Consider the following 24,933-nt stretch of genomic DNA (forward strand, 5'->3'; position numbering starts at 1 on the left):
AATATAAATTTTCTTTTATTTCAGCGGTGGTTTAACGCTTTAATAAAAATTCCCCGCGTACAGCGCTCCGTCATTTCCGTCTCGTAAAATTATTCGATCCATCTTTCCCTCCGCTTAGACAAATATAATATATTCCCTGCTATATAACGGCGCGCCGTAAAGTATCAGAGTATTCTTCTTCGCTCGCGGAAAATTTCAACGCCTTTTCCGACGCACAGCGAATATTTCATTACACAAGATAATTCGCGGAGCTGTTTTCTTTCAATCATCGCAATAATCACGCGACGCTCCTGTCTTAACAAAGCGGAATCCGCTTAATTCCCCGCGCTAGGGCCCGGCGTTAAATCCTCCTTAAACTTAATATTCGTGCAACCCCTCGCGTACGCAGCGTTCGAAAGTTATGGAAAAAATCTCGAGAGTCGAGCAGACGCTTTTCTCTCTCGAGGTGGAATAAGAAGAAGGAGAAGAAGATCCCGAGGGGGCGAGCCTCGCGCCTCGTATAAGCGCTTAGGAGCGTATATATACCTAGGCGCTCTCGTCGTCGCTTTAAAGTGTAAGCGAGTCTTTAGAGCCGAGAGCGATATAACGTTATGAATGCATAAAAAGTTGCGTAAACTTGGGCTGTCCTGCGCGAGGGCGCTCGCTCGCTTTTTACTCCCCGGGGAGACGTCAGATTTTAGGAACCATTTTTCAAGCGGACGTCCGTACCGGTTCTCTCTCTCTCTCTCTCTCTCAGGAGGAGGAAAAGAAGTCTCTGCAGAGGCGTTTCTTGCGCGCGGGCAAGTGTGCGGCCCAGAAAAATGACTGATAAACGAAGCTTGGCTTTCAGGAAAGTGCCATACTGGCTCTTTTTATTTATGTGCTGCGTGCGTTTTTTCGCTCAACGTTAGATGAATGAATTTCTCGGCGACAGCTGTCGCGTTCAATGAAATATTTCAACAAGTTCTCACCAGCATGATTATATACTTCTATACAGAGGTAGAATAAAAGAAATTGTAATATTTATTTTGCACAGCAAGCCGAAGTAATTTACATAAAACAACTCGCGAGTGTGCTGGAGCGCGGCACCTGTTGTACAGGCAACCGCGGCAGTTCCGCTGTCGAGCGGGTTGCAGATCGCGCAGGCGCACATGTACGCCGTTTCTCCGCACAACCGCGATAAAACGACGCCGCCGACGCCGAAGCTTATTCGACTTAATAAATATTCCAAATCCGCATTTTATTCATGACTCCTCTTCCTCTCTCTTTCACTCTCCCCCGAGTGATAATTAAAAATCGATACTCTCGCTCTGATTCACAGAGAGCGAATTCCCGCTAATTCGGCTGGACGAAAAAGGGAATAATCCATCCGCTAGCTGTAGCCCTGGCCCCTCTCTCATTTCCGGATAAAATCGCGAGTAGAGCGCGCAAAGCGCATAAAAAGCCGGGGGATAGCAGTGCTGTAGCTGATGAAGCCTGTCGACGCTTAACTAAAATGAAATCTGACAGCGCCGTAAACTACCCCCCGCGCGTACACGTATACCTATATACGTATAGTCGGAAAAGCCGCGGAGGAGAAGGAAAGTCGTAAACTCTGCGAAGGGTCAGCCCACACTCGCGTATACGCCCTATGCTAATGCTAGACTCGCGCGCGCTGTAAGCTCAAGTCCGTTTCGGAGAGTCGAGAGCATGTGTGTGTCGAGTAGGTATATTATAGGCGGTATCTCGAGGGAGAAAACTGCCGGTTCCGCGAAACGCGTATACCGACTTCGCTACTCTTTTTCTCCTCGAGAGTAAGGACAATGGGCTTTATCGATTCGCTGAGTGAAAGAAGCGCGGCTGCAGCTCTGTGTTTATGAACGCCGTAATTGGGGCTCATTAGCTGCTCGGCTGAACAATCGATGCGTGTTAATCGTATACTCCTGTAATCGACGAAGAATAACTCGATTTATTTATTCGTCTATTATCCGGATCGCGCATACAGATAGAGGCGGAGCCGAGCGTATGAATAAAATGTGCGAGTCGAAACGATCGCGGGCGTTTATACCTCGAGCGAGTGCGTTGGGGGACAAGCTGCGCGCCGAGCGCTTGATCCTATCGGAAAATTTAGGGAGCCGGCTATACTTACCGGAAATTGAAGCGAAACTCGCTCGGCGTGCATAAATCCTCTGGCAATCGCACTTTTCCTCCCCTCCTCATCGTCGCGCGTATACGCACTCGTTCCGCGACTATTTTCGTCGAAGCAGCTATAGTGGCAATACAGCATGTGATTCCCAAAGCTCGCGCTTCGCGTCACACACAGAGAGACCGCGTCAAAAGCTCGCGAGAGGACATAAAGCAAATGAGCAGCGTTAACGAGCCAACTCTGCCGCGCGCCGCACACAGCCTTATCGGCTATACAGGCCGATAATGCCTCTGCGGCTTTAAATTCGAGTCGGCCGCCGGCAGCGGCACCCTCTGATTTAGGGCGTCCCGTTCGCCTGAGCGAGCCGACTATATATATATATATATATATATATATATACACGTATATATAGAGGAAAGCCCTCTGGACCCCCGGAGGCGTATGCCGGAGCGATAAGCTAAATGCCTCGGCGCGACGTTATGAGCGCTCGCGCGATATTATTCCTGCGCGCAAGCTGCTTGTACAGGTAAGAGTCGGGCGAGGCTTATTGCACCGCCCCGAGCAGTGGATTGGGGAATTGCCGTGGATTTTAAATGCTTCATGCTCCGTCGAGTGCGTGTGTACGCGTATATTCTTTGAGTAGTGGTGGCTCGCGGGCTTGTAAATTTCCCCCAGAGATGGAACTCGGAGATGTCTGGTTAGTTGATTGATACTCGTAATGAAAACTGACTTACGACTAGTGTACAGGGCTCGTTTGGGCTGCTGCTACGAGAGACACTTACCTGGAACAGAAAAACAAAGAATATCGTTATTATAGTTTCAGCTGAAGTTGGAAATATTTAAGGAGGAAATCGGAAGGGCGTTATCGCCGAAGGAAATCAATTGTTTTCCCACACCTCCGAGGGCAAAACTTCTATGACCGACGCATAAGTCATCAAAACAGATCGCCGGAACCCTCGTGAACGAGGGGAAAGACAAGCACTACGATTCCTATACGCAGCGCGTGCCGCAGCGAATAAAGTGCAGATCGAGGGACGACATATGGGGAAACCCCTAATCCAATACTAACCGACCTGGTCAACTCGCTGACGGAATACGCGAGTAGGATAGTTTTTTCAATTCTAAAAAGCAACTTTTTCGAGACGACGAGCATCTGCGCGTGATTTACGAGCGCTTTGCATGGAGCATTTGGCGTTAATTCAAGTTGCGCGAAGGAGGTCGATCGATAGCCGAGCCTTTTTCGAGCCGAGAGCGTACGAGACGAATCGCATTGCGATATTGCGTTCACTTGCCAAATTCGAAGGAGATGACCCGCAGTGAGAATTGAGCCATATTTCGCTGTTATTCGAGTTGATATACCACGCGGTGAATCGAAGGAGCGCGTAGGCAATTATCTTGAGCGTCTTGACATGTCGTCCAAAGAGCTAGAGAGAGAGAGAGAGAGAGAGAGAGAGAGAGAGAGAGAGAGAGAGAGAGAGAGAGCGAATGCCAAAGAAGAAGAAATTGGGTGGAGGAAGGGGCAGCAGGGGCAGTTTACGATCGGCCGCTAAGTATCCCCAAATTAATTGGCTTCGCTCTCTTCCTCTTTTCCCCCACGGTTTCTTTTGCCAACAAGCTCGATTGCATCGTAAATGAAATTGCCGCATCTTATCTCCGGCCCTCAGGAGACGCGTATACCGACCAATTGAAAAGCTGAATAGAAGCGCTGTTCCTGGCGGGGGTTGTATTATTTGCGCAACAATGTGTGGAAGGAGAAGAAAAATTATAAATTATTGTATCGGGATTTTATAACGAGATAGATCGTCGTAGATGCTTTGGAGGTGGAAGAATATGTTTTACGATGTGCATAAAAAAAAAACAGAAGCCGCGAACGCTATCGCTTGGACGTATGATTTTTACGAGCTTTCTGGTATAAGTTATACTTTCGATCGCCGAACTAAAAAAAAGAATTTCAAAAACAACGGCGGCTGCAAATTTTAAACACGCGTGTAAAATCCGAGCCAACGTAATCCCAAGGCATCCCGTAAAGCCTTCCGCCTGCTCGCTTTCTCCCTAACACAAAGAGTAATGAATAAAAAGGCGTAAAAATACGGGGTAAAATCGTAAAAAGCCCGAGAGAGCTTCGCAGATAACCTTAAATGCAGCCTCTCCCTCCCACACGGTTTGTTTTGTCTCTGCTGGCCGAATCTCCGAATCGGTGAAATACGATCGGGCTTTTACGAGTCCGGCCGCGAACAATTGAGCGAGAAACGTCGAGATAAAACGAAAGAGCGCGCGCACGTCGAAATAAGTATTTTCTTTATCGCCGTCGTCGTAGTGCAATCACACGAAGCTTTACGCCGATAAGCGTGTATAGAGTCGCGCACGTGCCACCGTGACACATGCATGCTTTTACACGTGCTTTCGAAATGGTGAGCGATTGAGGAGTCTATGGTACACACTGTCGTGGCTTGGGCAATTCCGGAAAGCTTCGGCGCGCGTGAAGCGCGAGGATTTCAAAAGAGGGCTTTCACGCCAACGACTCGATGAAATAACTGTGTCGATGGAGTTGTTGTTTGCCGAGCGATTTCTGAAATGAGAATGGATTGCTGATCGTCGAACAGGTGCCTCACACGCATCGGGGAATCACCAATGCTCCGAATAAAAATATCGCGATACGATTAGATAACGAGATGCTTCCGAGTATTTTATTGAATAGGGGTATAATATCAGAACGATAAAACACGTCTGCTCGAAAAAAAGGCGCGAAGCGCGTCATAAAGAGAGCCGAACAATGCGGCTGTACGCTCGGCGCGGCAGTAAAGAGGCGGAAAAACGGCCGGATCGAGAAAGAACGGCCGCAAAAAGCAGGAGTTGTAAATGAGCGGATATATAGAGAGGTGCGTGCGGCGCGATTGTTTAGTGCGTGAGCATAAAACCGACTGCCGCGCGACTTCCCAACAGAGGAGCTGCGAGAGAGAAATTATTCGGATTGCGCGCGCGGAATAAAAGTAAAAGCGTATATACGCGCGGATTTACGGGGGCGAGAAATCGCGAGCGCGCGTAATGCGCGGGGGTGTGTCTGCGCGCGCGAAAATCCCTTAAGAAATTACGAAAGTACGCGTAAACTGCACAATGGGAGAAATCTCTTTAGCGGCGAAAAGCACTTACCATTGTTTTCATCCTCTGTCTGTGCTTTTACGGATTCGGCACACACACACACACACACACACACACACACAAGGGTGAGAGAGAAGAAAAAATGGCAATCGTGTTTACGGGAAAAATATCGCGTTTTTTTTTTGTTCTTCGGAATTATTTTGAATTTAAAATTGCGAAACAGCCCGCGGTACTATTTCCGCGCACGTGTAACGGAGCTTGGTCGCGCGTGAATTTTCCCTCGAAAAACGTATAGCGCGTATGGAAATATGCTCTTTCATTTTCCGATTGAATATAACCGCCGGCTGCGCAGCGAAAATTCAATACGAGATTAAAGCGAAAACGCGGCCATATACATTGGCCGAGCAAATATTGTTTCTTTTTTTTCGAGCGCGAATTCTCCGCTAAAACGAGACGAGAGCTAGCGTCTGGTCTTTTCAGGTTTCCATTATAGGCTTGGACCAATCGTGCGGCGGAACGTAATTAACGCATCCCTGTTTCTCTCTGATTGGAAAATGGAATCTGATATGTCCACTTTCGCTTATTTCGGCCTGGCTCATCCTATCCGAATTCATTCGTTACGCACCTATGAGCCCAGCCGGTGTCGTACGCCTGATGTGGCTTTCGTGAATCAATACCCGCCTCTGTGTGATGTATAGGTATAAGGCAACGGATGTGGAAATTCCTTTACAGACGCGATGAAGTTATCTCGCAATTGAGCTTGGGAAATTACATTTGCGCCTGTGTTCGCTGCTTTCGTACGCGATAACGGGAATAGATATTTTTGTTACTTGCGATGGTGTGCTTTTTTTTATTAATACAACTTTTTAACGGCTGACGTAATTAATTGAATTTCATTGAATGAAACGTGGCGATAATGTAATTGTCGATTAGAAAACAATCGATTACGACAATGTGGCTGATAATGAGATATGATCTGAATGAATCTATATCGGACAATCTAACTCTATATGTCTCGACATTCTTACGAATAATATTAATATATTTTTTCAACTGTTAACATACATAATTGGGTTTTATTTTCTTTCAATTGATATAGAAATGTGATTGTGTAGCTTTTTATACACGATTCAGGAAAGTGTTTATAATAATTAGTTCAATTTGTGTACTTTGTAGGGAAAAATATTTTTATCCTTCTATTATAATAATGACGGTAATAATAAGGCGTGCGTAAGTGAACTCGTGTAGCGATGGATAAATAGACGAACCGCGATTAACTTTTGCGTTGTTATTGTTAGTTTTTACGCTAATAGACTAAGTTGACACTACTGTTGATCCAGCCAGTTTATCCAGACAGTCGTTACACTTTAGATCTTCAAACATAGAGTAGAACACAGTATGTTCGACTTGAAGTCAGGATTTATCGTGTCAGTAGTACTAGCCTGCAGCGTACTAATGTAAGCAACGTTGCAAATAACGAATTGCTAATTTTTTTAAAGCTATATACATAACCGTCCTATTCCATTGTGCAGATCCGATGCAGTCGAATTTCAAATATACAATCTGGCTCAAAGTTGGCCACAGACTAGCTGTTGGGACTTGAATAACCTATGGGCGGAAGCCGCGACGGCAGAGTGCAGTAAATGCCAAATGCCCAAAGATAAACAAAGTTTCACAATACATGGACTATGGCCTTCTAATAAGAATAAAAGGAGCCCGGAAAATTGCGGTACAGAGCAATTAAACGCTCAGTCATTGAACAGCCAGAAAGCAGTATTGAATCAAAAATGGCCAAGCTTCAACATGAAGAAGTCCAACGTTAACTTTTGGGGCTATGAATGGATGAAACATGGGACTTGCTCTCCATTCAGTGTACCCGAGTACTTTGGCAAAAGTGTGGAATTGTTGGACAAAAACAATGCAGGGCAGGTGCTCGCCAGTGCCGGAATTGTTTCCGGTAATAAGTACCCGTACAGTCAAGTTGTGAAAGCACTTGAAGACAGATTAAAAGTTAATGTGCGAATCAAGTGCGCCACGAATTCGGTTGGTATTCAATAAATTTACTTTACAATGTGACGCAATTAATTGATAATTATCGTGAATTTCAGGCAACACAAGAGGAGTATATCAACGAAGTCAATATATGCTACGATAAATCATTCCAATTAACGAACTGTAAAAACAGTGGCAGTACAACCAACTGTAAGAACCCTACTCTACAGTATCCAGCGAACTTGAAAACGTGTCCTCAGTAAATGTATGACATGTAATAAAATAATGCATGTGCAATACTTATAGCAATAATTTGTAATATCCATGTTATTATACAAATTAGTATATCTATTAAATTTTTATACATGCTTATTTTGTAGTATTATCTGACAGCTTCCACATTTTAGGAAAGCGTTTATAATAATAAGTTTATTTTATGTATTTGTTGAGGAAAAATAATGTTATTCTTATAGTAAGAACGGCAACAAAGTAAACGTGAGTCAAGTCGTGGTACGATGGATAAAGACCGACCGCGATTAGATCTCGCGTCTCATGGAGGAGGCTCGTACGCAAGGAATTTATCAACGTATATCGTTGAGCGTGTGATCACTATCTCTGCAATATTATAAAAGAGCAATGTCTTATTAGACTTAGTTGGCACTAAAATCTCAGTCCACCAAGTTAGCCGTTACAATTGAGATCGTTAAGAAGAGGCTAGAAGATGTTCGACCTAAAGATCGGCTTCATCGTAACAGTAGTGTTACTCGCCTGCAGTGCAGTGAGGTAGGTGATGTTTAAAATTATAATTTATTGCTAATTTATTAGAGTGACCGCTGGGATTTTTACCAACTTGAAAATGAGGTTGAATATAATCTTACCTGCACACGGGAAATGATAAAGTCCTAAGGTATTACAAACGCGTACTTCTCGGTAAGCGATACAAATTTATTGTACTGGCGCGACGCAGTTGACGATTTAATCGAGACTCATTTGCAAAATTTTCAATTTTTCAGATCCGATGCGACCGACTTTGACGTATTGACTCTGTCCCAGAGCTGGCCGCAGACCAGTTGCTGGGACTTGAATGAACTATGGACGGAAGCCGCAACGACAAAGTGCAGTTCTTGTCAAATGCCCAAAGACAAGCAAAGTTGGACGATACACGGACTGTGGCCTTCTAAGCTCCAAGGAAAACATCCGGCATTCTGCAGTACCAAGCCGAAATTCAACGCCAAGCTTTTCAACGATGAGTTGCGCGCGGAATTAGAACAAAAATGGCCAAGTTACAACTTGAAGATGACCTACGAAGCTTTCTGGGGCTACGAATGGAAGAAACACGGAACTTGCGCTCTGGATGTTCTCAGCACCAGCACCATACCCAAATACTTCAACAAAAGTGTGCAATTATTAGACAGCTACAACGTAGGAAAGATCCTGGCCAGTTCCGGAATCGTTCCTGGTAAAAAGTACCAGTACAAGGATGTTATTAGCGTGCTTGAAAACACGTTGAAAGTTAACGTGTACGTCAAGTGCGCTGTGAATTCGGTTGGTATTAAAACATAATCTATTTTCTTTATGATGTGACACAGTTTATAGATAATGTATATTGTTGATTTTAGGTATCGAAGGAACAGTATCTAAACGAAATTAGCATGTGTTTCGATAAATCATTCAAATTGACTAACTGTAACATCGGCGACAGCACAACCAACTGCAAGAGCAAAGATGTCGAGTACCCAGCGAACTTGAACTCGTGTTGAGATCTCGCAATTGAAGTTTAATCTAAATGTGTATCTTATCGGAGCACAGTTTATCTGTAATAGAGCATCTTTATAGCGAGTACATTGTATTACTCTGTGCTTAAAACATTTGTACATATTATATACATTGAGTTATTTTATACAAAATCAATCTAAAAAATAATTCTCCTAAACATTCTAATGATTATTGAATCAATATAACTCGATTAAATTAATAGTAGTAGATTCATTAGAATTAAATATTATTAACATACTTTTTACACTTTTAAAAATCTATTTTAGACTCAAATCAAATGCTTTTAAATGTTCAATTTTATATGACTTTACAATGTGCAATGAAATTTTTCACGAGACACGAGGCAAAATATCTAAATAAACGTGCAAGTTTAACTTCCGAAAAAACCTATATAAGATTGATTGTAATTTTTAGTCTTAGTTTTTTTGTGCAACAGTAATAGTCAGTATTCCGATATCGATCATCAATAACATGTTTAAATACGTACTTTTTTGCGTAATTGCATGTGCATCACTTTCCTTTGCTGATAACTACAATCCAAGGTAAAGTGTTATAAGTAAACGTAAATACAGAAATTACGTGCGGTAAAATAATAGCAAGATAAATATTGCGTTGTTATGCAATAAATCGTTGACTTTGAAGTAAAGAGCTTTCAAATTTTAAAAGCCGGGTATTGTTAGGATGAAACATCATCTTGAACCGCTTTCAAATTACGATCCGTTTATCATTCACATAAATTAACTATTGATTAGCACCCGCACCTTAACCAAAAATCGCAATCGTTTTTATAGACTAAATAACCCAAGCGATCTACAACACAAATCGTTCGATGTATTTACATTAGCCCAGTCATGGCCTATAGCTGCATGTTGGGATTTAAACTCGAAATGGAGCCATGTAAATTCCCCGTGTAGTCCATGCAGAAGAACCGCATCGAAAAATTGGACTTTGCATGGATTATGGCCTTCTAATTTACACGGAAGACATCCAGCTCACTGTGCAGATAGAAAAAACTATGCATCGGCTCAAATGGATATAAATTTAAGATCGGAATTACAAAGAAAATGGCCCAGTCATAAACTGTCAATGAGTGACGACTCTTTTTGGAACTACGAATGGAAAAAGCACGGGACGTGTGCGTCAGGGCATGCTAGCACTAATTCTTTAAAAAAATATTTTAACACAGCCTTTAAGTTATTAGATGAGTACAATATGGGAAGGATCTTTGAAGAAGCAAACATCCATCCAGGTCACGATTACGAATACAGTAGAATTGTTCAGGCATTAAGCAATGCTTTAGGAGTTAACGGATTTTTCGGTTGTGGTAAACCCTCGGTCAGTAGTTAAATTTCATGCCCATTTGCAGAAAAAAAAAATGATGACCGATTTCTAATAAACATGTCATTTTCAGGGTTCCAGTGATCGGCAGTATTTACTAGAAATTTATATTTGTTTTGATACATCATTTCAATTAACGGATTGTAATAATAAAGGTGGTTTTCTGAGTAGCTGCAATAAAAAGCAGAAGATAACTTACGCTAAAAACATTGCATCTTGCTAATCTTTTTGACAGATCTTTACGAAAAAGTCAACGTTTTGAACAATATTTGTTTAGAAATATAGGTTTAGTCGTAATATTATAAAAAATATTAATTTGTATGTATTAAGTCGAATTTATATACATTTTATATATTTATAATAACTTATGTAGTCAGAAAAAAGAGTAACATTTACTGATATGCTATTATTTCCTGTACATCAATACTTTCTTAAATAAAATTGACATGCTTAAGATTCTTCTTGTAGAAAGCAAAAAGATAACTACCGACTTGAATGAATTAAACATAACGATCCTAAAATTTCACAACAGTTATATTTTATGTGTGATAATACATTGTATAAATCATAAATCATTACACCAAAATGAATTATAATATTTCGTATACTTTTTTTATTAATAATAGCTACGGCGAGAAGTTTGATTATTTTCTATTGACGCTATCGTGGCCTCAAACTACTTGTTGGGCTGTCAATAAAAATTGGCAAAATACTACATGTAATCCGTGCAAGCGATTGTCGGACAGTTGGACATTACACGGACTATGGCCAAATAATTACAATGGAAAACATCCGTTTAATTGTGATTTTCAAGAGGAGTTCAATCCAAACTTATTAAGTCAAGATTTAAAAAATCAGCTTAACGATCAATGGCCCACTTATAAACTAAATTTCTCGAATAAAAAATTTTGGAACTACGAATGGCTAAAGCACGGAACCTGTGCGAGTAAGCTTAAAGCAACAAACACTCCGGAAAAATATTTTTCTAAAGCTTTAAATTTGTTGGATGAAATCAATATGACAACGTTACTTGAGAAAGTAAATATTCAGCCAGGTAACCAATACGACTACTACACTTTGGTTGATGCTATTAGTGATGGTTTGGGCGTTAAGGCCCAAATAGGATGTCGTAAAAATCCGGTTAGTACGAGATTTTAACAAAATTCTTCTGCTTTAATTTTATATTAACTCGTTTAACTTAATTCTATTTTTAGGGTACGACCGACCAATATCTCTATGAGGCCTACATATGTTTCGACAAATCTTTCAAATTGGTCGATTGTCACAATCTACAATCCTGCAAACGAAAAGGAAAAATAATATATCCTAAATCTTTAAAATCTTGTCAGTAATGCTTAATTGATATTACTTATATCAAATAAAGATACATAATTATTTGCAACCATAGATCAGCATTAAATACTATTTCATAATTCATTAGCTGTATCAAAAATCCTTTATATTCGCCCAGTAATGGGGATGGTTTCTTTAGCAATCGTGAAGAAAGATGTAAATTCACATAAATCAGTACTTTTAGCAATATTAGCTCAATTGTAGATACAATGAATAATTCTGGAAATTTTGTTTATTAATTATCCTCATATAAAACTAAAGTCAATATTGTAATAAGTGATATCTTAGAGATAGTGTATCCAATTTCAAGTATTCTTAGAGATTTTTAAATTATTTGAGATACGAGTACACCGTGAAGTAGAGTTCATTTTTTTTTGCATAAAAATAATATCCACGAAGATGTTAAAAATAATCTTAGTGTTTAAACCAGTATTGCTAATAGTTTAGCTGAATCTACTCGTGTAAATCAAAGGTAAAATTAAAACCAAGTTTTTCAGTATTTTATTTATTTAAATTTTATAAATAAGTTCGTTAAGCTTAATAATACGAAAAATAAACAATTTTTTTTACTAATAGTTACGACCAGAAATTTCAATACTTTTTACTAGTACAATCTTGTCCGCAAACTGTTTGTTCGAGTTTAAATAATAATTCGCAAAATTGCAAATGTAGTTTGTGCAGCAGCGGTCGAACATTTGGACATTGCATAGTTTATGGCCAGATAATTACAATGGGACGTATCCGCTTGATTGCGAAAATGAAATGCAATTAGAGCCAAGTTGATTGAATCAAGCTTTAATAGATCAATTGAATAGTAAATGGCCCACTTAAAAGTTGAGTATTCAAGCCAGTTTTTCTGGAACTACGAATGGCAGAAGCGCGGAAACTGTGCTACTGAAATTAACGAAACTAACACTTTAGAGAAATATTTTTCTAATTCTTTAGACTTGTTAGATAAGTACAATATGGGAAAAATACTCAGAAAAGCAAACGTTCAACAAGGTGGCCAATACGAGAACAGTATGATATTAAATGCTATAAGTAATAAAAAGCTTTGAAACCTTGTGTGTAGTTATAAGAAAATATTTTTTAAATATCATTGTCCATAACAAATAAATACGATAAAAACTATGCATAACAATACATTAACATTTTTTATACACATATTTAAAAATAATTTTGATTACTGTAATTATTATTAATTATTAATTAAGGTTTTATAAAATAAATTGTGAATTTATTACAATAAGTATTATTGTAGTACAAGCAACAACATCTTTCTATTATATTCGTAACAGCTGTATGCAAATTTTCAATACCATGCCTGACTTGATAGAGTACATCTCTTTACAATATTAAGATAATCTCTTCGAGGTTCTTATCTATTGTATATATGTTTTAGTAATTTATGCAGAATCAAATATTGACATTTCATGAAACGAATGATGACTGAAAACTACACCTCACGATTTGGACAAATCGTTAGTTTTGTAAAATAAGAAATATACTTCACATAAATGGTATCAAAATAAAATATCATTTCGAACTAGTGTATTAGTTTTTCGAGTAGACGCATACTTGTGACAATGTTACAACACGCCCTCTTCATTGCTTTAGCATTGCTAACACTATCCGAAGCTGCTCATCTAAATCTAAGGTAAACAAGGCCCTTATTATTTTCATTTTTATGACTTTCTACCGAGTTTGAAATTTTCATCTTTGATTAAATTCCTTATTGTGCCTACTATTACTTGAATTCGTTAATAATTAAATATGGCAAAACTGCTTCCAGTGGGGAAAAATTTGACTACTTTTTACTAGCACAGTCGTGTCCTCAGACCTCTTGCTGGGATCTAACCGAAAATTGGCAAAACTCAGGCTCTAGCTGTACCTCGTGCAATAAGCTGTCAGACAGTTGGAGCCTACATGGATTGTGGCCTAACAGATACAATGGAAATCACCCATCCAATTGTGACGACGAAACGCGATTTAGACCAAATTCGGTGAACGAAGCTTTGAAGCACGAGATGAGTCTTAAATGGCGCACTTATAAGTCAGGCTTCACCAATCAACGTTTTTGGAGCTATGAATGGAAAAAACACGGCACCTGTGCAGCTGGAGTTCCCGAGACCAATTCGATCAAGAAATACGTTTCCAAAGCGCTAAACTTGTTGGACACGTATAACATGAAAACGTTGCTACAAAAAGCAAATATTCAGCCAGGTGGCAGTTACGAATACAATGCAGTGTTCAACGCTATTCGCAATGTTTTAGGAGTAGAAGGTCGATTAGGATGCGTCAAAAATCCGGTAAGTCTATACCAGTTACTTTTCTATTGAAAAAAGTTTCCTCGTTTACTTTACTTGACGCACGTTATACTTTTTTTCAGAAAAACGGCGAGCAATACCTCTTCGAGGCTTACATATGCTTAGACAAGTCTTTCAGGCCAATCAATTGTGTGTCTTACGCAGGTTTTCCAGGCTGCAAACACAACAAAAAGGTGGTGTATCCCAAAACTCTGAAATCTTGTCACTGATGTATTGTTAAACTATCCAACTTACGGAATAAATCAACGATCTTTTGATAAAAGAAATTCATTCGCCTATCAGTAAATCCGCCCACGCAAAATCCACACGCGTCTTCGATCTCGGAGCACTGACACGCATACGCGCACAACAAGTATCCACGCACTGTGTAGCAAGCCGAGGGACGTCCCCTCGTGAATTTAGATTTAATAGAGAATCCTTTAACCGATCTGCGTCGTTCGCTTGTTGCATTATCGCGCATCACATTGCGCAACGTCTGCAGAGCCGCAGGGGGGTTGAGGGAATGAAACGAAGAGTGCGAGCGAGCGCGTCCGACTGGAAGTGTATTTCATCGGGTAGAAGCCCCGTAGCCGGATAAGAGATTGCTCGAAGGCTCGAAGAGAGGGAGATATTCAATTTCTTCCGGAGCCGATGGAATTATGATTTTTATCGGCTATGAATCGCAAATCGAGTGACCCAGTTATATATCTATACGCGGTAGCCGTAGCTAGCGATGCATGCGTCTATTATACGAAACAGTGGTGGGAAGTGCACTCGTGCGTTGTATATAGAATATAAGAGTCTCGGCGAAGAATTCTCGACTTTTTTCGCGCGTATGCTGATGAGTTGCGGAGAGAGAGAGAGAGAGAGAGAGAGAGAGAGAGAGAGAGAGAGAGAGAGGAGAGGAGCCGCAGGCCGATGCGAAGGAATTCGATGGATGGGAATTCCATTTCCTCGCTCTCCCGCATCTCTCTTTGTTCGGTTGGTTTTTTCTCGCTCGAATGGCGTTTTGTTTTTAAGAAACGTTTCATATACAAAAAACGATTAGCAACAACTTTGCCGAATCCATATCTACCACGAAGATGAGCAATAAAATACCCTAAAATGGGTGGACCGCCGAGTTTCACCGTGAAGACGGACCCCTGAGAGAGAGAGAGAGAGAGAGAGAGAGAGAGAGAGAGAGAGAGAGAGAGAGAGAGAGGAGGCAACGAGGAGCTGATGAAAAAGCAGCACGATTCGTACGCAGTAATTACGGCCGGAGAAACGCACGGGAGGTCGAACTTGATAGCCGACTTCTCCCAGTGGCATTCGCCTCACGAATAAGGACGAGGAACGTCCGCGCGTAAGGGTAAACAGTTTCGCTGACCATTTATCTTGCGTCTTGTTTAATATAGAAATGCGGACGTTTCGCGAGCGCGCCAGCTGCTGCGTGGTTGGAATATAAAAGAATGTTCCATTGTTTATGCTGCCAACGCCGCTTTAGTAAATGTTATCGTGACTAATAGTTTCATTGTAGACGTGCTTTTCCTTCGCGATAGCCGAACCGCAGTTCTGAAACAATACGATCTACCCATGACCAAACGGAAAATTCGCTCGCTTGGACAAAAAAAAAATAGCTGCAAAGCGAATTCAATGGTGGCGGGACGGAAAAGAGTTTTTGGTAAAATTGCCGGCGTCGACTGCTTACGATTCCCAACACGAGTTTCCGCGCGCAGGAGGGTCGTGATTGAATCTATACGCGTATACGCGCTGTATACGACGAAACAACCCTCGGGCATTTATATACGTTCCGGCCTCCTCCTCCCGCAGCTTGTGCACCTATATAACTGGTCTTCTAGACGCTGGACACGGTGCTGGAATAGTTTTCCTTTATGTATGACGACGCGCGTGTATGGCTTGGATTCCTCGAGGACGCGACGCTAAAACAGGACGATGACCATATATTTTAAGGCCAGACGCGCGTAGCCGCGTTATTATTGCCTGTGCCGGGAAATAGTTTCCCTATATAACAGGCCCGGTATTTATGGAAGGAATCGCCTGCGGGGTTCTCTGGATATTTCGCGTTACGTTACGCCGCGGTGACATTCTCGCTATACACTGGGCCGGCGATTCGAGGCACGAGTGCATCGATACCTAAGTGCTCTCGGGTATATAAGGGATATCAGTTTTTTTTTTCAGAGCTCGAGATTGAGCCGGAGTTTTACGAGGCTTTCAGGACTACATGTCGTAATTTTTAAAGCACATTTTGAAACTGCGTATTATATTTTATATCGGATATCAAAGCCGAGTAGTTTTTAATAGTGGATTCGATAAAGTACGGAACAGCGCGTATACGCGTGCCGCTGAAGCAGTGCAACCGAGCAGCCCGACTGCGCGGAGCGTTGCCGTCGTTCAGGGGCAGAAGATGCTCGGACTTGGCGATTATACGCAAAGAACGATTTGGGATTCCAGTGCTCGTCGCGTCCATTCCTCATTTCGCTCCCTTTTTGGGTTATGTACCTTTGAGAAAAGCTCATCGCCGTGGCTTATTACGAGACTTGGCGCTTAGGAGGATCGAATAAAGCGCGACATTATCAGGATGAAAAGATACGCCGGCGGTGAATAGCTAAATTTCGGCCGATGCGATGGTCGCCGAATACTAAGCGGGGGAAGAAAACACGGACTGCATGTATAAAGGAGATATGAAAAAAAAAAATGTAATTTCGTGGGATTCGTTGGTCATTAATGTAGCAACAAAAGGTGGTTACTGCCAAATGCACGCGTGTTAAAAATACTGATACGTAAATCTTTCAATACAGCTTTTTACAAGAAGATACGGTTGACCGAGTGCAAAGATATATTCCTACCACGTACGTGCCCCCAACCGGGTAACGTATGGAGGGTACGTTAGTCGGGAAAAGAGATAGCGCATTCGTCTCGATTTGCGCATCGGAATGGGCGATCAAATTTTCCAAATTTCTATAGCACACTAACTTTTGACTAAAAAATAAAAAAATAAAAAAATCAAAAAATAGAAATATACCTTATGGCGGCGAATCTGATGGGGTGCTGGTACACATTGACCATTTGCCATTTCAGCGTCTCGGCAAAAAAGATCGGCGTGTTTCCGTACATTTTTCTTGCTTTCTTTTTCTTTTTTCACAAATTTATAAACCAAAGCGATCCCAATAAATCGTACGAAAATGACTTCGTTCTAACGCATCGTCTACGTCACATTCCATGTTCTTATTCGTCTCTTGCCCGTGAACTTCGGAGGTTCACGGCTGCAGCGATCAGCCGCGGCGATCGATACTACTACTGACGGAGCCCACGCTGCTGCTGCTGCGGCTGTTGTTTCGAACATCTGCTCGACTTCTTTAGGATTTCCCCCTTCGAGTGCCGGATGGCGCCTAACCTTTGTGTTGCTGGTTTTTTAGACGCAAATGACATTTCCATCCATTGCGATAATACCCGCCGTTCGTTATATTGTTAGGCGCTTAATTGTGAGCAGTCACGTTTGGACTGTAGAATAATGCGTTTGAGTTTGTTTGCGGTGTACGTAAACAATGGAATGATGTTAAAGCGTCGAGAGTATTTTTTGTATGGATGTGCCAGTTAAGGGACTCTTACAACGCCATACAAAAATCTACTCTGTCGACGAATTCGGCAAAAATTAATAATAAACAAATTTTTCGAAAACAGCGGTTCTTGCTTTTAAATTTAAAGTGCACTCGTAAAGCCACGAGACATCGAAAACAAATTCTCGCGTGAGAGTGTTTATAGAGAGCCAACCGAAAACATTGTACGCGTCGATAAAACAGATTAGAGCAGCCACCCTTCGTGTTATGTTTGCTCGGCTGCATCAATATCCAGCGCAGCGTACGTTATACAGCGGACGAATACTCACTCTCTCTCTCTCACAAACCACGATTTGAATTTATGTATTTGCTCAGTACACCCGATATTTGGAAAATCATGCGCTCCGTAATAGTGTGTACCGGGCACACATAGACACGATGATATGACTCACTCGATGCGATGCAATAACGCCGGTTTCACTGGCATAAACCGCAAGCCTATTCGCCAAAGCCATTGCTCACAGATGCACCGTAAAATTTCAAAAGCAACAACGCACACTTCCCGGAACACGTCAATTTTCAAATAAAACTAAAACGATAAACAAGTCATTGAACAAAATCCGGAAAAATTACAGGTCACGTTCAGCAGAGCGCAACTACGTCTCAGCAGCGGCGAGTCACCTGACTGGCTAAAATCAGCCGAGAATCAATATAATCGACTGGCAAAATCAATCGACCAGCCATAATCAGCAGTGGTAGTAGCACCGGCGAAGCATGGACTCCCACCCCCGCGGCGAAGCAACAAACCCCCAGCAGCGTCGGCAGCCATCATCATCCCTTATCACAATGTCACAATTACATATAAACGGCCGCGAACTCTCGAATATAAACAATCCTCGCCACAGGGGTATAAACACACAAACACACTCCGCGATAAAAGTCTAAGCCACGCACATGTCGTCGTCCTGGCCGCCACGTTGGCCAGACAGAGAGGCTAACAAAGCGGGCGCGCGCCTGCGCGAGAGCCGCACTAGGATGTAATATCCGCGACGCGCAAACTCGCGCCGGCTGCGTGAACGACAAAGGATCGCGAGTTTCCGACGCGCCACCCCCGCGGATTCCGGCAAGTTTTTCACGAAATTCTAGCCATGCGCCGAGGCTCGAAAATTTAAGAAACTAGCGAGAAGGAATATCGAAGAGTCGGCGCGACACGAGTAGAGAACATCCGGACTGGGCAGCCATCGGTCGGAGCACTAGGGTGTTGCCCCTCTAAAAAGCGCCTGGCTCTCTCGCTCCCCCCTGTAATACACAAGGTAGGCGCACTCCCCCCTACAACGTTCGCTGAACGGCTCAGCCACGCTCGAGCGAAAGGAAAAGTGAGAGGGTGATGGCCCACGTGCGCCTGTGTGTATACGTGCGTGTATAGGAGGGTGGGGGGGGGGGCGAGAGCGAGAGAGAGTGTCGAGGGGGTAGAGATGACTAAGAACGAGAGCAGCTACCCCCGCCACAGCAGCAGCAGTGTGCGGCTTCTTTGAAGGGGACCGCGCGCCCCGCTCGGGTTGCGCTTTTGGGTCGGTAACGTCGTTACCTTCGCCGCGTGTTTATCCACATCCTGGCGCTGTTTACCTCTGGGAGATACGTACGACGCTCTTTTTCGCGCTTACCTTTTTCTCTGTTTGCTTGGACCTGATGGGAATTTTGTCTGTTCTTTTTAGAGGATGCGAGTAGAAGCACAAACGTTACAACGATGAAAATAAATCTCAATACTTCAAGCACGCATGCAGGCATATAATTATCTGGTGAACAATAGCATACCCCATCGGAAAGAGCGATAGACGCACGTTTTATACGAGCGGGTCCATGTCCCTTAGAAAAGGATCAGTAGAGTTCGTCGAGGAGTTCTGAAAGAATTTCGATAAGCCATATTTTAGTCCAGTTCTGATACATCGCACAAAATTCAATGAAAAAAAGCATGAGCAAAATATAAAAAGGGGAAAAGCGTCAAATTCAACGTCAACCCCCATCGCGTTTCCCTCGAAAATACTCTCGACGGCGCGCGAGGGCGGAAAAAGCGCTGGTCCCGCAGAAAATCTCGGTTCTCCTTTGTCTCTCTCTCTCTCTCTCTCTCTCTCTCTCTCTCTCTCTCTCTCTCTCTCTCTCAGGCGCCCTCGACGCGCAGGTAACGCGTTGTATGCGCGGAGCCAAGAGAGCGCGTGCGAGTGCGCTCGAGCTTTTGTGCTGCAGCGTGCGCGCGAGAGAGATCTACAGCCGGGTAACATTATCGGCCGCGTAAATTAAGCCGGATACGTGACGCGCGCACGCGTTTTCGGTATTATAAGTGCCTATCGCGTGTATGTGTGTGTGGGGTATATAGTTGCAGAGCCCTCTAATCGACCGCGTTTAATTGGCCGTGCAGGCGCGCGTGCCTCCGCATGTACTTGGCCCTTGAGATGCGCGTATACTCGTGTTTATGGTACGCGCACATAGTGAGTTAGGAGTCTTTACGTTGAAACTAAATTCGTTGTCGTGATGGTTTTTCTAAAGTTTGAAAATAAAAATGATAATCCTATGGAAGGTGTAAGGTTCTCGACGTAATGGGATTAGGGGTGTAAGGTATCCGCAACAGAGGGTATGAGGAAGATGCGCTCACGTTTTTACGTTATACAAAACTTTCGATAGCATGGCATGCATATTCAGTGAGCATAAGCGCGGATTAACTTTTTACCTCTTGTCGCGGGAGCTTTTAAAGTTTTGAAGCTTGCTTTCTTTAACTCGTCGAATTACCTCTATGGGAAACAAAACCTGGAGTGGAGGAGTTTCTAAAAAATACTGAATCAAAGCAATTTTTGGATACAACAGTTTACTTAACCGCAAGGTTTTGTCTTCAAAAAAGTGCATGCATGCCTTTCAGCTACAAAATTAATCTAAATCCTTGTTCCTTGATTTTATTGAAAACATTACACTCGACGTTTCATGAAGAAGTTCCTTCATCCGCAACGCCTTTGAGATAAGCTATATCTTCATCCGTTGAAACGTTATTCTTGACAATATTCAAGTAATCTTCAAATGAACAAAACTCCTCGCAGCTACCTATTCTCACCAATGTAAAGTTTTCACTAACTCCATCCCAAGCAAGCATCTGCAATCGACACAAAATCGTCATTCTATACGAATCTAGAGCACCGTCAACCTTAATCGTGCACTTGTGAACCTTCGACTCACCCTTACGTATTCGGATTTCTTAGAATCCGTGTACTTTTCCATGATCAAAGCACTGCCATGCGGTGGAAGATAAAAAGCTTCGACATCTTGAGCTTTGGAAAATGCATTCAGAGTCAAGTCATGAGCGCAGTACAAGTACATTTTTTTCGGTAGTGCGACTTTGCGATTGTTCTTGATATTTTCGATAAACTTTCTGACCAGTGTGCCACCGTTTAACCTCCTTAACTGCGTCGTCAGAGACATGCTGTCGAGACCTAGCTTGTACAGTTCAGTAAGATTCCTGTCGATTGATTCATCCGTGTACCAGCTTGGAAGTGGTAGATGCGCAGCTTTCTGCAAGTGTCCCGATGCTTTTAATCGTAATCATACTATATTTACGATTTCGATTACGATGGATGAGTTTCTCTCATTTATTTAATCTCCGGAAAATCGCATATTCATTGTGTCCGAACTAAAATATTTAATTATACTTGCGTGATACTGTATCGCTTGACAAGTCCATCCTGCATGATAGATGACATTTTGCTTAAAGGGAATACCAGTATTGTTCTCCATCATCTCGAGGAACTCCGTGTATTTTGAGATATTTTGTCGAAATTCACTCGAATTAGTCAGTATTCTGGGATACAAATCTTTATACCTTGAATATGCACAGAAAATAAAATATTCATCGATGATAACGAATTCAATTGTCAATACACACATACTTTGGAGTATCAAACGGTATCAAAACGTAAACGATATTCGGATCACGTGAGTTTTGGTAAATCTCGTCATTCCACGTATCTCCTGGCACAGTGGGAAAAAGGCCAGTGAGAGCTAGCTGCAAAGACATTCTTGTTCGATTAAAATCAGTAGTCGTGGCAAAATATTCTTCAGGATTGTGAGTGCCCAGGAACTCGTCATATTTTTTTCGTAACAGAGTGCCCAATTTGTAAGCTTGCTGTTTTCCTTCCTAAATTAATGAATACGTCGTGATAAAAGACTTAATTGCAAAATGCATGTGGGATGTACGGAGGTGAAGTGTGAAAGAAAGACTTAGACTCTTAGTAAAAACAGTATATTTGAAGTATTGGCTACATCGTCTGCGCTCTGCGCTGGCAGGATTAGAACTAACCCTCCTAGGGGCTGCCGGTCGGCACCCTGGCCGTACCTGCCCCCTCCACTCACCCTCACTCATCCTTACTCGTGCGTCATCACCCACTCATGCGTCGGTCGCTCTCGGGCCCAACGGCTGGCCCTGGCCTGTTCCCCACGTGCAGCGCTTGCGCTGAGCCCTCCGCTTTTTCCGCCGTCCCTCCTATCATAAACTCATAAAACCCTTCTCGCTCGATTCACTCATAAAATCTTTCCTCGAGCTTTCTTCGGTTTATGACATAACCCGGTCTTCCTCTTAAACCTCACGTTCCGTCCCTCGCATCCTTTAGTCTAGGAGCCAGGGGGGTTTTCGTGGCCGACGGAGGTCCAGTCAGACACCAAAGTTTTCTAAGTTTATTTTGGCCCGCTGATCACGAATTTCGAGGGTGTTTTGCATGAACGTGTAAATTTGAAAAGTTATTAACAATTTAATTGTTTAAAACGCTGTAACAAGCAGACATAATACAAAAATTATATTCTAACTTGAAAATACCTTGCGGCGGCGCAAGAAACAGCACGAAGAGATACAAAGCTCACAACGGTAAGTCGCTTGACATGTATGAAATTAATTTATTGACAAAACTTTGTAAATAAATTAAATGTGTTACCTAAAGAAGAGTCACAATGCGAATCCACAGATTATGATGTCAAGGGACTTCCCGTTGTAAGCTTCGTATCTCTTCGTGCTGTTTCTTGCGCCGCCGCATCAACGCCTCTTGGCGGACATTTTTCAGGCGGATAAATGTTGATAATTAAACTTTACGGTACATGAAATTATTCGTCTTTAAACAAGGAATACTTCTGTACTATTTTTATTATTCATTGATAAAAAAAAGATGGTCAAAATCGGTCATAAACAAAAAAAATACGATTTTACTATTTTTTTTTTTAAATATTTTGCGTTATAATTTTTTTCCCGTAATGTTTATCATAAATATTTGTTAAGATATCGATAAAGAAATGTTTTATGCTCATAATGAGAGGTGTTGAGTTGAAAAATTTGGAATAGAACCGAAGTTATGCGGTAAATAGTGATGGAAAAGGTGAATTATGCAAGTAATATTCACTAATTTTGCAATAACTCGACTTGTAATTAATTTTTTTGATTTCTGCAAATTTGAGACTATTTCTACGTGAAAATGAAAGGTATTTTCAACGTTAGAATATAATTTTTGTATTATGTCTGCTTGTTACAGCGTTTTAAACAATTAAATTGTTAATAACTTTTTTAATTTACACGTTCATGCAAAACACCCTCGAAATTCGTGATCAGCGGGCCAAAATAAACTTAGAAAACTTTGGTGTCTGACTGGACCTCCATCGGCCACGAAAACCCCCCTGGCTCCTAGACTACTTCCTCTCTCATACACATGCGCGCACATACACATATACACACTCTCTATATCACTCCCCATTCATGCGTGATTTTCGATGATGAAATGATACGCGAAGAGGCCAGTGATTGACAATTCTTTAGTTCTTTTGAATTGCATAGATAGTATTATCGTGGAATAATAATCTTGCTTACATTTGTTAATTCCTGGTAACCTTCGGGATACAACTCTGGATCTGTGGCATTGATGTGCTCAGCTTCTATACGACCTGGTGTGCGTGCACCGTGTCTAAAAACCTGAGTGGAATAACTTAACCAAATTCTAATTGACCATTAGAATAAATATTTGTTTTATGCTTGATCTGTTTTCGTATACTTACAACCTGAACGAGTTCCAGTTTTAAAGCACTCATTGTTGCATTACAAAGTTGACAACTTAAAAGACTGCACAAAATGAAAGACTTAAACAATGTTATCTGTTTCATTCCAGTATGACTTTGCTATGTTAAATAAACGGAAGACTGACGGTTTACTCATAAATTGCGATAGCTTATCACGCTCAATACAGGTCACATAATATGACGAAGCATTAATCGGACATAAAAATAATCAAAACAAGATAAATATTCTAGCGTTCAAATTTAGTACCAGATAAGATAACAGGAAAATGAAATTGGTTGCATAAATAAAAATTTAAATCGAAAATGCACTGTTTTGCAATCATTACGATTTTTATTCGTACTAATGTCACGTATGGGCAAGATATAAGAATAGGAAAAACACTGAAAACTATTTGCATAATGTAAAAATTTATTGAAGCGCTATATTCGGTGAAAGATGGCCTGTTCTTACATGTTCAAAAAAGCTACGTTCAACTAAAAGCTTCGATCACTCAGAGGTAGATGGTGTAGACTGTGGTGGCCGAAGGTGATCCAAAGGTTGAAAAACACTTCTCGCTACTCCCGAACAAATCCCACAAAGCATAAAAGTTTAGAAAAACTCGAATTTTCTGAATAAAAGCTAACTATAATATCGAAGAATTACCATTTCGGCCAACAGAACTAGAATTGCTCGATTGTTTACTGCTGCCACTTTCACTGTCGCTACTTCCAGTAGACAGGGTCGGTGGGCCATGAGGACCCGATGGCGGTCCCGGTGGTCCATGATGCTTCTAATAAGAGTTCAATCCAATCATTCGACCCTTTTGCCATCGGATTCAAAATATTCACAAAGCTTATATAACTTACCGCCAAAGCAGAGGCGACGAGCAGCACAGCAGAGATAGCAAGGAATAGTGCAAACTTCATGTTGATGTCACGTATGAACTGATGAATCCTCGGCTTCTCGCGCATCCTTTTATACCGAAACATGAACTTGAATTCTCCCCGCAATTACTACCTCGAATAATTGTCCTGCGAATTCGCATAATTGATTTCCGCCGAAACGTATGACAAATGGTGTATTTGAGAGGTATAACGCGTGTAATAAATCATCTAGGATGTCCAATTGTCCATTGTTCAACCGTTGCGAATTCGAGGTGCGAGATCTTGATAGTATACTGTTCTCGTAATCGCTTGATTCTCACATTTTCTTCTTTTTCGCCCTCCGCGGTCACGTAATAATTGTAACATAAATAATCGAACAACAAGAAGCGTTAACTTTCAGAACTGTATAATCAAAAACAAAATTTACTTTTTTTTCAAGCTTCGGAAAAAA

The 24,933-nt window shown here is 41.7% G+C and overlaps 5 protein-coding genes across 6 annotated transcripts; 3 read left to right on the top strand and 2 right to left on the bottom strand.

The window, feature by feature from the left end:
• The first annotated feature begins 6,481 nt into the window (after positions 1-6,481).
• On the top strand, positions 6,482-7,557 carry LOC107980902 (ribonuclease Phyb). Its single transcript, XM_016984016.3, has 3 exons — positions 6,482-6,660; positions 6,736-7,246; positions 7,312-7,557. The coding sequence occupies exons 1-3, from the start codon at positions 6,602-6,604 to the stop codon at positions 7,456-7,458; spliced, it is 717 nt and encodes a 238-aa protein (XP_016839505.1). The 5' UTR covers positions 6,482-6,601; the 3' UTR covers positions 7,459-7,557.
• A 155-nt stretch (positions 7,558-7,712) lies between these two features.
• On the top strand, positions 7,713-11,716 carry LOC107980900 (ribonuclease Oy). 2 transcript variants are annotated; one of them, XM_016984014.3, is made up of 5 exons: positions 7,713-7,978; positions 8,209-8,740; positions 8,815-9,513; positions 10,936-11,449; positions 11,524-11,716. In XM_016984014.3, the coding sequence occupies exons 1-3, from the start codon at positions 7,917-7,919 to the stop codon at positions 8,953-8,955; spliced, it is 735 nt and encodes a 244-aa protein (XP_016839503.2). In that variant the 5' UTR covers positions 7,713-7,916; the 3' UTR covers positions 8,956-9,513; positions 10,936-11,449; positions 11,524-11,716. The 2 variants fall into 2 exon arrangements, with proteins under 2 accessions (XP_016839503.2, XP_016839502.1); XM_016984013.3 differs by lacking the exons at positions 7,713-7,978; positions 8,209-8,740; positions 10,936-11,449; positions 11,524-11,716 and adding exons at positions 9,763-10,306; positions 10,383-10,792 and having other exon boundaries at positions 9,236-9,513.
• Positions 11,717-13,248: 1,532 nt separating this feature from the next.
• Positions 13,249-14,249, top strand: LOC116738536 (extracellular ribonuclease LE-like). Its single transcript, XM_032598047.1, has 3 exons — positions 13,249-13,319; positions 13,455-13,971; positions 14,052-14,249. The coding sequence occupies exons 1-3, from the start codon at positions 13,249-13,251 to the stop codon at positions 14,196-14,198; spliced, it is 735 nt and encodes a 244-aa protein (XP_032453938.1). The 3' UTR covers positions 14,199-14,249.
• Positions 14,250-20,368: 6,119 nt separating this feature from the next.
• On the bottom strand, positions 20,369-23,767 carry LOC116416803 (testicular acid phosphatase homolog). Its single transcript, XM_031926595.2, has 6 exons — positions 23,598-23,767; positions 23,413-23,514; positions 21,455-21,702; positions 21,222-21,387; positions 20,748-21,080; positions 20,369-20,664 (listed from the first exon to the last, which is right to left on the bottom strand). Exons 1-6 carry the CDS (start codon positions 23,700-23,702, stop codon positions 20,497-20,499), a joined length of 1,122 nt encoding a protein of 373 aa, XP_031782455.1. The 5' UTR covers positions 23,703-23,767; the 3' UTR covers positions 20,369-20,496.
• A 240-nt stretch (positions 23,768-24,007) lies between these two features.
• LOC116416806 lies at positions 24,008-24,605 on the bottom strand. The gene is made up of 3 exons (XM_031926598.2): positions 24,465-24,605; positions 24,262-24,388; positions 24,008-24,173 (listed from the first exon to the last, which is right to left on the bottom strand). The coding sequence occupies exons 1-3, from the start codon at positions 24,585-24,587 to the stop codon at positions 24,106-24,108; spliced, it is 318 nt and encodes a 105-aa protein (XP_031782458.1). The 5' UTR covers positions 24,588-24,605; the 3' UTR covers positions 24,008-24,105.
• Positions 24,606-24,933: the final 328 nt, after the last annotated feature.

This window comes from Nasonia vitripennis, chromosome 3 (genome assembly GCF_009193385.2).
Source record: "Nasonia vitripennis strain AsymCx chromosome 3, Nvit_psr_1.1, whole genome shotgun sequence".
Classification (NCBI taxonomy): domain Eukaryota; kingdom Metazoa; phylum Arthropoda; class Insecta; order Hymenoptera; family Pteromalidae; genus Nasonia; species Nasonia vitripennis.

Coding starts and splice junctions, on each gene's coding strand:
- LOC107980902 (XM_016984016.3), top strand. CDS start 6,602: ATGTTCGACTTGAAGTCAGGATTTATCGTGTCAGTAGTACTAGCCTGC. Junction 6,661..6,735: donor CTAGCCTGCAGCGTACTAAT/GTAAGCAACGTT, acceptor TCCATTGTGCAG/ATCCGATGCAGTCGAATTTC. Junction 7,247..7,311: donor TCAAGTGCGCCACGAATTCG/GTTGGTATTCAA, acceptor CGTGAATTTCAG/GCAACACAAGAGGAGTATAT.
- LOC107980900 (XM_016984013.3), top strand. CDS start 9,443: ATGTTTAAATACGTACTTTTTTGCGTAATTGCATGTGCATCACTTTCC. Junction 9,514..9,762: donor GCTGATAACTACAATCCAAG/GTAAAGTGTTAT, acceptor TCGTTTTTATAG/ACTAAATAACCCAAGCGATC. Junction 10,307..10,382: donor TCGGTTGTGGTAAACCCTCG/GTCAGTAGTTAA, acceptor TGTCATTTTCAG/GGTTCCAGTGATCGGCAGTA.
- LOC116738536 (XM_032598047.1), top strand. CDS start 13,249: ATGTTACAACACGCCCTCTTCATTGCTTTAGCATTGCTAACACTATCC. Junction 13,320..13,454: donor GCTGCTCATCTAAATCTAAG/GTAAACAAGGCC, acceptor AACTGCTTCCAG/TGGGGAAAAATTTGACTACT. Junction 13,972..14,051: donor TAGGATGCGTCAAAAATCCG/GTAAGTCTATAC, acceptor ACTTTTTTTCAG/AAAAACGGCGAGCAATACCT.
- LOC116416803 (XM_031926595.2), bottom strand. CDS start 23,702: ATGAAACAGATAACATTGTTTAAGTCTTTCATTTTGTGCAGTCTTTTA. Junction 23,515..23,597: donor AACTGGAACTCGTTCAGGTT/GTAAGTATACGA, acceptor TATTCCACTCAG/GTTTTTAGACACGGTGCACG. Junction 20,665..20,747: donor AGAAATCCGAATACGTAAGG/GTGAGTCGAAGG, acceptor TGTCGATTGCAG/ATGCTTGCTTGGGATGGAGT.
- LOC116416806 (XM_031926598.2), bottom strand. CDS start 24,587: ATGTTTCGGTATAAAAGGATGCGCGAGAAGCCGAGGATTCATCAGTTC. Junction 24,389..24,464: donor TCGTCGCCTCTGCTTTGGCG/GTAAGTTATATA, acceptor AACTCTTATTAG/AAGCATCATGGACCACCGGG. Junction 24,174..24,261: donor TAGTTCTGTTGGCCGAAATG/GTAATTCTTCGA, acceptor GTTCGGGAGTAG/CGAGAAGTGTTTTTCAACCT.